This window comes from Oryzias latipes, chromosome 5, assembly GCF_053564925.1.
Source record: "Oryzias latipes strain Hd-rR chromosome 5, Olatipes_Hd-rR_3.1".
Lineage (NCBI taxonomy): Eukaryota > Metazoa > Chordata > Actinopteri > Beloniformes > Adrianichthyidae > Oryzias > Oryzias latipes.
In genome coordinates this window covers 31,521,052-31,533,519 of record NC_136241.1, presented here as the reverse complement: position 1 = coordinate 31,533,519, position 12,468 = coordinate 31,521,052, and the positions used below count along the sequence as shown (strand labels likewise).

General features: G+C 40.8%; 1 protein-coding gene across 1 annotated transcript; it reads right to left on the bottom strand.

The window, feature by feature from the left end:
• LOC101170509 (adenosine receptor A1) lies at positions 1–7,601 on the bottom strand. The gene is made up of 3 exons (XM_004069275.5): positions 6,805–7,601; positions 2,411–2,702; positions 1–2,307 (listed from the first exon to the last, which is right to left on the bottom strand). Exons 1-3 carry the CDS (start codon positions 7,143–7,145, stop codon positions 1,924–1,926), a joined length of 1,017 nt encoding a protein of 338 aa, XP_004069323.1. The 5' UTR covers positions 7,146–7,601; the 3' UTR covers positions 1–1,923.
• Positions 7,602–12,468: the final 4,867 nt, after the last annotated feature.

The window sequence follows — 12,468 nt, the reverse complement described above, 5'->3', positions numbered from 1 at the left end:
TTATGAGCATGGAGTTTTTATTAAAAATGATTACATTTTCTACTCGTGGAATTTAAAATCACTGGAAGAAAAAAAAACACTGTTTTAAGTGCAGGAAATGAGATGCAGCTGAAAACTAGTCTCTTCAGAGTTGTAAACTTTTGAATGATTCTCTGGGACTTTTGTGACGTATAGTAACTTGGTTAGTTATTTACACATAGCTTTTAGCCTTCTGACAAACATAAAAAAATAATGAGCTAATGTGCAAATAAATGCAACTTCTCTAAATTCAACTTTAGTAGAATTTTAAGGAGTAAAACCTGTGTTTTAAAAAATGACTTGAATGCACTCAGTGCATGATAAATTTAAGCCCCTGCTCAGCACATGGAGCAACATGTATGCTCACCGTGTTTTGACATTCAAACATCAACTGCATGATGCTCAGCAGTGCTGTGTGGAAGAGACGAACTCTAAGGATAACATTTACACACGTCCATTACAGTCTGCACCGCAAATTGTTGGCTGTCTCCTTTTGATTTCCACACATTTTAACAAAAATGCTTCATTTAAAAAGTTTAGGCTGACTCTGTGAAAGCACCACAACGCATCATTACGTTTTACTGTTAAATCTCACTATCGACTGGGAGTCAAATGTGTAACAAGTCACTGACGTGTTCGTTGGAGTAACATTGTTAGGACAAAATGGTAACGACAAAGAGAGTTGAGTAGGCAGAGTAACTACAGCTCTAAACATTCACATTCAAAAACACACATTTGCTGCCATACCTTCTATCAGCACCTGAAATCAAGTTCAAACATCAAGTAACGTACAGTAGAGGAAATAACCATTTGATCTCTTGTTTGTTTTATCCTTATCCTGTTGGAAGACCCATCCACGTACCATTTTGAGCCTCCTGGTGGAGAGAATGAGGTTCTCTCTCAGGATTTGATGGCACATGGCTCCATACAACCTCCCATCCACATGGTGAAGTAGCCCAGTGCAAAAAAAAAAAAAAAAAAAAAACCCCAAGCAAAATGTTTCCACCTCCATGCTTCCCCGTAGAGATGGTGTTCTTGTTGTTATGTTTCTCATAGTTAAGATATAGCCATAATGAGAATTACAGGCCTCTCATCTTTTTAAGTGGGAGAATTTGCACACTAGATGGCTGACTAAGTACCTTTTTTGCCCCACTGTAAATTCTTTTAAGTCATTTTCTTGATTTTTCTATCCTTCACTGCTTAAATTATCCAACAATTAGACTTTTGTTTTAGGTGGGAAAAACCTACAAAATCCAAAAGGGATCAAAAACATTTTTCTTCTACTGTATCTCTTGATTTCACAATAGATATTAGTTCATTCTGTTAATTAAACAGCCTCGGATACTTAAAAGGTAAACCAGACCTACACAACATCAAGATTTGCTTCCCCTGTGCATCGAGAGTGCATCAAATATCCCGGAGCATGTCAAAGCACTCGGTTGTTCGCACAATTAACCTTCTTGCTCACAGTAGATTTGCTGTTCAGCACTTAGTCTTGATTCCTCTCAGTTACATTCCCTGCCCTTAAGGCCACCGATTGAATCGTATTAGTGCAGCACGTGGTGTAAAAGAATACATACATTAGGATCATTGACATGAAAAAGGCTCCAACTTTAATGTCCCTTTTGCACCACATATGCTAAAAATAGACTCTCGCCGATTCAACTTCAGCCAGTTGCTCTTGACCCAGATGAAACTCACGTTATCCCATGAGAGGTCATTTTGTCAACCGGTGTCAGAGAGAAATCTGTCTTAATTACATCTTAGCCAGACAGGGGATCCCGTGGCTCGTTTGTAACGTTGGTTTCTTGTTGCACGCTGGGTAGTGTGTCTCTGGCAGGAGCCGCTCCTCGTTGTGAGATACATTAAACATGGTCGCAGCTTAACTCAATAAATCGCCAAAGGTCACACATCATTGTCGTCATGGTCATTCTGCCTAAGTCTTGTCTCGTTACGCCGTACTCCCTGACTCCCCCTTTGAGGAAGACGGCCGACTGGATCCCGACAAAGCACGTACTGTTTCCAGATTTTCCCGAACGCTGTGCGGAACTTTTTGATGCGGAAAGCATAAACGATGGGGTTGACAGCGGAGTTGCCATGAGTGAGAAGGATGGCGATGTAAATGAAGAATTCTGGCTTGTAAAGTTCAGGGCAGAAGAGGGTGATGCAGTTTATGATGTGAAGTGGGAGCCAGCTGACTGCAAAGAGGAAAAGAACCAGCGCCAGAGACTTGGCTAATTTAAGTTCCTTCCCAAAATAACGCCTCGGATCTGTGTGGCTGGCAGAAACCTACAAAAAAATGAAAAAAAAACGGGGTTGCAAATGTAAATATTTAGTCTTTCAGGCTTCCTGTTGTATTAGGAAACTGCAGAAGTGAAAAGAGCAAAGGCACCTTTTTGTTGAGCTGCTTGTGGATCATGTAGAAAATCTCGACATAGATGGCCAGCATGAGCAGCAGAGGGGGCAACACCCAGCCGAAGAAGTTGAAGTAGACCATGTAGTCCATGCTGATGACCGTCTCAAACTTACAGGTCACCAGGAGGTCCGTTTTCAAAGAACCGTTGTTAATAAGTTGCTGCAGGTTGTTCCAGCCCAACATGGGCGTGAGGCCCACTATGATGGACACCAGCCAACTTAACAGCACGGCTGTGCCAGCTCGCCGAGGGGTCACCACTCGCTTGTAGCTATGGTAACAAAGAATAAGACATTTAAGGGGGGAAAAAGTTACAATTCCAAGAAAACCTTATGCTTGGTTTCTTATTTTTTAGCAAGACAACAACCTTTGCAGAGGTTTATCCTCAGAACCACAAAATGTAGCTTAAAGTTAATTTGGTTTTATTGCGTTTTACAACAAATAATATTACTAAAATGTCCATTTACAGGAAAATGCACAGACATGTTTGTGAGAACAGTCAAATGCATGAACAATCCGAACGTTTATCCTGACTCAGGGAAGGCTAATCTGACAATAATGTCTCCATCTGCTCCACTTTGAAAGGCCACTTCTAATATTATATGAAAAAATAAGTTTTAGTTTTTAGCACAGTTAGGTAATGTTTGCAAGTAAAGAAAAAAAAATCAACTTTAAGTGTAACAAAAGAGCTGGTAATTGAGCTTAGTTGACCATATTCCAACCCAATAGCTGAGACATAAACGATAAGACAAATTTGGGGTCTTAAGGTTAAACTCTAGCACAATGAGTTCAGCCCCTTTCTATGTATTTTTTCACTATCACAATTTATGTCACAAATAATTAATGTTTTATTAAAAAAAAACGATGCAAAACAAGAATGGCCATCTCTGTGAATAATCTTTTTAGCTAATTTTTCTAAATTAAAATTACGGCTTGTTTTCTTGAGATCACGGCTAAATCACAGCTAAAAGTTGATCAATAAGAGGTAATCTCATATCTGCGGTTTTGGCTCACATCTTTGATATATGTAAAATTGTATTCATTATCTAAAGAAAAATGTTGTTGTTTGCTCCAGATAACGAGTTAAATTATGTCAAGAAAATGGGCTGAAAACCAAGTTAACAGAAGTGGCTGTTCTCATCTTCTACAAAAACGTTTCCAGTTTGTTTTACCAAAATGTTCCCAGGTTCAAAGGCACGCAAAGCCCAATTTCTTGAAATGCTTTTTCTGTTTTCCCACAGTCTGCCAGTTTAAGTGTTTAGAATTGCTCAGAGCATGGGTCAGTCAAGAAAGCAGAAAGATTAAAAAAGATGTTGCTTTGGTGGCCGTGAGCTGCACGGCGCAGTCGGTCAGTGCGTTTGCCTCACAGAAGAAGAGTTCTTGGCTTATGTGTGCAATTTTTCGTTTCCTCTGTTTATCTTTTTTAAACAGTCCAAACTGTTTTCATCATATCGGCGCAAAAAGTTTCACATTTTAACCTTTAGTTTTTCTAGCAATACCTTCAATTTCATACATGTTTAGGGTTTTTTTTTGTTTAGTTACTGTGGTTTCAATAGGAATACATGTGTTGTGTGTCTGTAAATACCTGAGTTTTTTTGCCAAAAAATGTTCACCTAAAGATGTAAAAAGAAACAGAGAAAGTGCATAACAGCCTTAATAAAAATAAAAGTAAAAAGGTGCTACCTTCCCCACTTTTTCATCTTCCACAGAAAACAGTAGATCGTCTTTTATGAAAGAAGGTCACCGAAGCAATATCTAAGAACGCTCTGATAAAACCCCAAGCGTCAGTCCAGCCTTAGAAAATGATTTAAACCAAGACAAATCCAACTTATTAAGCTCAAGTAGGAAAAATCCTGACTGTTTTACGTGTCAGAAGTGTAGAAACAAAAGCTAAGAAAACCCCAGCTTTGGTGAATGAGGAGATCCACTGTTTGCTTAAACTCATAGCACCGACATAAAAAACAAAATAGCGCAGTAATGTATTTTTCTTTTTGGTATTCATTCAATTTAAAATGATTTTAAGATTACACATTGTCCTGGAATTAAAGCAGAAACAACAGGATTATATGGTAAACTTTTGGTTACTGAATGTTTTTTTTTTGTACTTTCTTCTCTTCAGATCTGAGAAAATTGGTTTTGCCTTTTTGCCAAAAATCCTTTTGTAAACATGAACTCCTTCTTATTAAAACAGAGGCTAAAAACTGAGTCAGTTTATTGTCCTAAAATGCTCCAACTGTCATTTTTATTGATAATCCTGATGTCTTTTGGCACAACACTAGTCCAAACAGATATAGGAGTGAGGTCATGTGAAGCAGAATCTTCTTATTATTTCATTTAGGTTTTCTTTTTTTATTAGGTGACTAATGTTCTTAAACTAAAGCAATAAAGAAATGGAATTTGATCAAACTAAATGGGATACGATGCCAAGCAAAGCCTTTCACTGTACCTCAACTCTGTCTTTAACTGTGGTTTGTGCAGATAAGAGTAAAACGTGTTTACTGTCAAAGCTTGCTTTATTTTTACAAATTTCTGGTGATTTTGGTTAAAAAAAGACAGAAAAGCTTTTTTAAATTCAGCGAACTAGCTTAGTTTGGCAGACTTGAACCTGTTGACATAAAGCAGAAAAACATCTGAGCAGCAGAATTACTTCCTAACATTACATTTTAACATGTGGAAATACACACACTTTCATTATGAAAGGTCACTCAGCTGGGCCAAAAATTCATCTTGTGGTTTACCTCAATAATAATTATGTTTTCTTCTGATCTCTGTCATTTCGATGCCTAACTGTCACAACTGTAACAATATATGTCTGATAGAAAACACCTGACAGCAGTTTTTAACAAGTCCAGACATCCCTGCTTTTCTGAAGAAACCTGGGTGCTGCCAATGTTACGTTCTCTCACTACTTACATAAGTTACAGAGCAGCAGAAAACAAAGTTCCGGTTTTTGAAAAGGCTTTTAAATGACTGTACAAACCTTTATGAATCAAGCGTTGTCAGTAATATGTCCGTTTTTTATCCTAGCTGCATCCAGTTTGGCACAATACACAAAAATCTAAGGAGTTACAGCAAAATTATGCATCTTCTCCCTTTTAAAATCCCATTTGGCCCCTGCCGACGGCCACATTTTTTGATAAAGTAAACACAGGTTAAAGTTCAACGGAGATTGAAGAAATAGACGCAAAAGTCGCAGCTGCTAGTGAGCTGGTTCTAATGTTTTGCATATGAATCAGTTGATCCATGTGTCAAAATTTACTTTTTTTTGTCTATTGTCAGTCTGTCTTTCCTCAGAGACTTGATCCCAATCTCCCACCTATAGAACTTAACCCCCCCCCCCCCCCCCCCCCCGAAAGATACGGGACGTTTTCAAACTTCAGAGCATCCTTATCACCACAACATGTCTTCAAATACCTCAGCTATAAAAAGCAAGCGCTTATCGCAGTCACAAGGGAGCTTTTGGGTGGAGGTGAAATGATGTCTCATATTATCCTGAGACTATAAACATTTTAGAGGTTTTAAAAGCTGAGTGTGTCCAGATAAAAGTTTATGAGTAAGTAAGCTGATTCTCTTAGAGGTGAGGGTGCCATTATTCAGAACTTCACCCTTGTTTGTTTCATTTATGGAAAGTAGATCTGCGGTTGATGAAAGCCAGGATTTGACAGTTCCGCTTAAATGTGACTCAGTTACGGCTATAATTATCCTGTTTCTAAAATAACAGTGCAAAACACAACAAAAATCTAATGAATCTCTGCGTTATTCTTTATAAAAAGGTTTCCTGTCAGCGGCTGGGTACGGAAAAGGGCTGCGTGAACATGTGGGTTGTTATTGCTTGAAAGGGCTCTGTTGCCAAATTGAGGAATTATGCAATCCGTGAAGCAGCTACCATGAAACTATTGACCAATCATGCATTCTCTGAAAGACACTTCAAGGCTGGTTGTCTAACGTATCAATTTAAAGAGGAAGTTTGAGCTCCTATAGCATACAAAGTTATTCAACTTTATTTACGTTATTAATGGGGAAAAAAGAGGAAAATTTCAACCATATTTGAAATATATACCATTTTTCAATTTCAACCATATTGTGGTTGAAATTGTGTGGAGATGTATTAATAACTGAAAAGTTCTAAGTCTCAAACTAACTTAAACTGCACAGAAAAGCTGCACAATTAGGTTTGAAAAACTTTAAATGATCTGGTTTTGTACTGAACTGGCAAAAGGCGCAAAAAATGCAGGTGATAGAATATGAAAAACGGCATTGTATGCGCGCGTTATCAGTTCAGTACAAAACCAGGACATTTCATGCAATTCAAACTTATGAAAGGTGCATAAAATGCCGGTGATAGAAGCCGTGGAATCCGCCTCTAGGCCTACCTCATTGGTATTTTCACTCTGAGATAGCGGTCAAAGGCGATGGCCAGCAGCGCCAGGATGGAACTTTGAGTGAGGACAAGGACCGTGCAGGCGACCAGCAGACAGCTGTAGAAGTGCGTCTCGAGTCCAATGCTGATGGTTATGGCGAGAGGGATGACAAGAGCCCCGACTGCAATGTCAGCCAAGGCCAGGGAGACGATGAAGCAGAAGGTGGTGTCTCTCAGTGCGCGGTTGATGCGCACAGCCCAGACCACCATCACGTTCCCGATGACCGAGGAGATCGCGATCAGCACCTCCATTCCGATGTAGAGAATCAGGGGGGAGGTGAGAGCCACAGACATGGTCGCGGATGCTGGATGAGCGCGCGCTCAGCCTGAACACGGCGATGGAGTTCTCTCTCTGACTTTGTGGGGATCCGCTGAGGCTCTCTTACTTTGGCTTTTCATTTTGGACGTTTATCACAGAAGCGGAGTCGGTCTTCTTCTTGGGATCTTTGAGAGAAAACGCGTAAAGGAGGCGCGCGCCAGACGCAACTTCTCCACATCCCGAGACTGACGCGTCTGGCTGCGTCTGGCTGGAGGGGTGGACCGGACGGACCCGAGATGCTGAATGACTCACCCACTGAAAACAGCGCCTTTCCCAGCACCAGACTGTGTCAGACAGTCACCAGGAATATACACACACCTGTCCCTGCAGAAAACTCACTGACCATAAAGCCACACGTCCAATCCTGGAATGCGCAGATGTGGGAGCAGAACACTCACCATACCTCTTTCTGCAAAGTCACATGTGTGACTGAAGTTCCTGAGTGGGAGTGGACGCGAGTCTGCTGGGAGGACGTGGGAGGAGACTGCTGATTTGAGTTGCACGCGCGCATCACCCCGTTAAAATCTCTTTTAGTTGTTTCAGTCAATCACCTGATCAATCAATCAGTCACTTTATTTTTGGGCACGTTTCATCAAAACAAAAGGTGCTTGACAAAGACATAAAACCACAAATCAAGAAGTCATTAAAAAACAATAAATAAATAAAAACAAAAGACAATCATGAAGTGGTGAGAAATGCTGCAGCTAACAGTTTGACAAGAAAGAGTATAGATTAAAGATATGGTAATAAATTAACAAAAGATAAATAATAAAAGTGATAAAATACTTAAAAGCCAAATAAAAAAATGAGTTACATGACTAACTTATGTAAATGCTAAATAAAAAAAACATAATTAAAGGGCTTATATCAATGAAACTCAGCTTTTTTATTTTTGTTTACTGTATTATAATGTTTATTCTCCCAAAAACAACCCCAAAGTGGTATTTTGCTTCATTCACACATTTCTGAGCATTCCTCTAAAAACCTGCTCTCTGTGCACCAGCCCCTCCCAATCCACCAAAACAAGAGGCTTTTCACATTGTGACATCACAAAGTGAGAAACCGCCCCTCCCTGGAAGAGTCTGCGCTGCCAGCTCTGCCCCCAGGCTAACACACACATACACTTTCTCTGTGAAGCTAGTGGTGATCAGCTAAATGCTTTTATTTAATATGCACAATATTCATATCCATGTTTGCAAAAGTTCGTATATTGTTTGTTATCGTGGACAAAACGCAGACACGCTGCTGAGGCCGGCAATACGTTGACGTCACGAAATGGGGCGGCGTCCACAAGGAGTGAAAGGCTGGGCCTTAGAGAACGAGCCGTCTTACTTTGGGGTAGGAAAATGAACTTGGAAAATACCTACTACTTATAATAATAATAATGGATTGGATTTATCTACTGATGTAGTTACCATCACAGCTTCCACAGCTAGCCTGGGGCAGACTGATAGAGGCGTGGCTGCCAGTTTGCGCCTATGGCCCCTCTGACCATCACCGGGACATTCGTACGCGTTGACACACCAGAGGAGCCACACTGGAGGCAGGAAGGGTGAAAGATCTTGCCCAAGGACACAACGACAGTTGGCTGGGGGGAGCGGGGATCGCACCGCCGACCTTTCGATCATTGGACGACCTGCTCAACCGCCTGAGCCACTGCCGCCCCTAAATCCAGACAGTTGCAGAATTAGAACATTTTAAAACAAGATGCATGAGAAGTGTTGCATGTTTTTAGACTATGTGCTGGGGGATGCTTCAGGTAGACATATGACACAGAGAGAGCTGTCATCCTGGAGGAAGGCGTTCCAGACTACCGTATATGGACGTGAAAACATGACGATCATGCTGACAGGCAGAGGAAACATCCCGTTATACACAAACATGAGGTTTCCCCGTCCCACTGGTGCTGTCCAGACCAGACCTGTCAAACAGGATTTACTGAGTCTTTGAACAGACACCCATTGACCACTGTGGCAGGTCCATAGTTCTGTAACCAGTAATTCGACTGCTTGAACTTGCAGCGCGTGATCACTGAATGCCCGATTGGAACGTAGAGGCAGAGAACTGACAGAAAAACTTGCGTAAGCGACGCGTGAATGGGAGAGTTCTGAATGCGGAGGCCAAAACATATGTGGTGATATATATGCCACCACATTGCAGACAAAACTTTTAAAGTAACAAATGAAAATATTTAATATTTACTCTCAGAAATGCTTGAAAGCAACAAAAAAAAAGATTTGACAGCAAATATTTAATTTTTTTCATTTTATATTTAGAAATTTTTGTTTGCAATGTGGTGGCATACATATCACTTCATAGAAACATGGGTGTACATGCGTTTACATAGACTTTTCATTGAAAGCAGCCGCTTGAACATGAGTTGATAGCTTTAGGCATAACGTGGTAATGGTTTGCTGCTTTAACCCTAAGAGGGTTTCTGGCCTGCTTTTCTAAATTTGGAGCACTGGAGGTTTAGGGGAGCCGGTTTAGCTCATGCTGGTTTGCGGCTCCTTCCGTCCGTGAAACCAGGGTTCGACTCCGGGCTGCTCCCTGTTCCCTTCTCTACCTCTGCCGGTTCCAAGCCCGGTTTGAGAAGGTTGAGTCAGGAAGGGCATCCGGCGTAAAACATTGCCAAATCTACCATGCGACTCGTTCGCTGTGGCGACCCCAGATGGGAGAAGCCGAAAGTGGAAGGAGCACTGGAGGTTTAGGTTCGCAGTGTTTAAACATCAGGTCTCCTGCAGACCAATTGACATTTTAGGGTGGTTGAATCTCCCCTAAATCAATTTCACTCTCATTATGCTGCAGGTTTTCAGTGTCAGAGGAAGCTAAATCACCTCAGAGCATCACTCAGTTCAGAGCTCTTATCTTCAGCCTTTGCTTCTTTCTGCAGACATTAAATTCTGTAGTATTGGTTTGCAGTTTAGTTCTTCATTACTTGCTGATTTAATCTGCTGTAAAAGAATAAGAAGAATCACCAGATATTCACCAGCTCTTTCTGACACAATCAGATTAATAACAGCTTTGACTCTAACATTTTATAATCTTAGTTTTAGATTATTTGCTTTTTCTGAAGCAGGTGTCAGCCACAGACGGCTTCCTTCCTGTTATGCGTCCGTGTCGCAACATTTCTGATGGTCAGGAAACGAAAGTATTGGGAAATTGCAGTGCTAATCAAAAGTGAAAGTTGTAGTACAGTTGTAATACAGGTTTGTGAACAATTTACGGTGGGGTTGAACCATTTTAAAAGTAATTGTGTATTTAAAGAATAACTAATTTCCTTTTCTGTTTGTGCAGAAGAAACAGGCGCCTTCCTACAGCGCTGCCTGCCTCTCCTCACCAAAGTTCTTCCTGTAACTGTTGGGTTCTCTTTTGGATGCTCAATGTATTTATTTGATGTAGATAAAAGGTGCTATCAAGCTTGAGCTTTAAATGATAAAAAACGATATAAAAAAGTGCTTCAGAGGTCAGAACCATCTCAGCATTTGATGAAATGTTTTTATTTTTTCAGAAAATGGTAAAAAAAAACAAGACTCTACATGTAATTTAATTATGCATTTATGCAAGTTTTCTTGCTTATTTCTTGTTGTGTTCTCATCTGTCACTTGAAGTTTTGGGTTCACCAACGAGGAAGCGGATCACACAGGAAATGAGTGGGTTCCACTTTGTACTTCTTGAAATTACAGTTGTTTGTCTGTGTGTGCATTGGTTACCAGTAATAGAAAACAGAACAAAAAAGTTTAATTACTGCAAAAAACACTCCAATGCAAAGAACTGTTCTTGCATTTATTACATTCTTTACTTAAACAAAAAGGATTTTTCGATTATTTTTAACTGCTCCCTGAGTTATCTCAATGAAACTTTCTTGTAATTTGGGGGCTGTTACAGCAGGAACGAGAGGAAAAGTCACTTCTCTTTTGACATCTGATCACTTGTGTGATAAAAGTCATTTTTGTCTGTGACTAATTTCCGTCTAGCTTTTAGCTGACACGTGATGATGTTTCACCGTCGATTCTGATTCTGGTGCCTCAGTCTTAAATCAAAATAAAAATGCCAACTGTCTCAGAAACAGTAACATTTTCTAACGCATAACACGATTCGAAAAATCCCACATTCTGTATGTGATATTAAAATAAAACTGTTGCGAACAACATTGAAAATACGGACAACTTTCTTATTATTATTTTCCTTTCGGCTTGTCCCTTCAGGGTCACCACAGCGAGTCAGCTTCCTGCATCTAACCCTGTCTTCAGCATCCTCTACTCTAACACCAGCTCCCTTCATGTCTTTGTTTACCAAATCTACAGACCTCCTCTTTCGTTTTCCTCTTGGCCGTTTGATTGGCAGCTCTAGACTCAGCATCCTTCTGCCAATATGTTCACTGTCTCTCCTCTGGACTTATCCCAACCATCTCAGTCTGGCCTCTTTGACTTTATCACCAAAACCTCTAACATGTCTCTCTGATGTCCTCATTTCTGATCCATACTGGTCACTTCCAAAGAGAACCTCAGCATCTTCATCTCTGCTACCTCCAGCTCTGCTTCCTGTCTGTTCCTCTGTACCACTGTCTCTTGGCCGAACAACATGGCTGCTCTCACCACAGTTTTCTACACCTTTCCTTTCGTTTAAACCTTGTGCTATCTTAGATGACCCCACCCTTACATTGTCGTGTTCTCCCTACCATGACAAAGGTGGATAAAAGTGGAAAGATTTCATGTAATCCATGGACACCAGTGAAGATCACAAATCATTGAAAAAAAAGGTTCAGCGCACTGTCTAGTGGGTCTAGATGACCCAACTCCCAACGATAAAGTGCCTAGGATAGCACAAGGGTTACACTGAAACTCTTCCATGACACACCACACCTGACAGCTTCCTCCACCCATTCCAACCTGCCTGCACTCGCTTCTTCACTTCTTTTCCACACTCTCCATTACTCTGGACTGCTGACCCTAGATTCTTCAAATCCTCCACCTTCTTTATCTCTTCCCCCATGTAACCTCACTCTTCCACTTGGGTCCCTCTCATTCACACACATGTAAGTCGTACTCTGGCTAACCTTCATTTCCTCCTTCTCTCTAGCTTGTCCTCCACCTTTTCCCTGCTCTCAATGCAAATCACAATATCATCTGCAAACATCATAGTCTATGGTGATCCCTGTTTAACCTCCTCTGTAAGCCGGTCCATCACCATTGCAAACAAGAAGGGGTTCAGAGCTGATCCCGGATGTAATCCCACCTCCACCTTGAGCTCCTCTGTCACTCCTATAGCCAGTGTTGGGTAAATTACTTCTAAAAA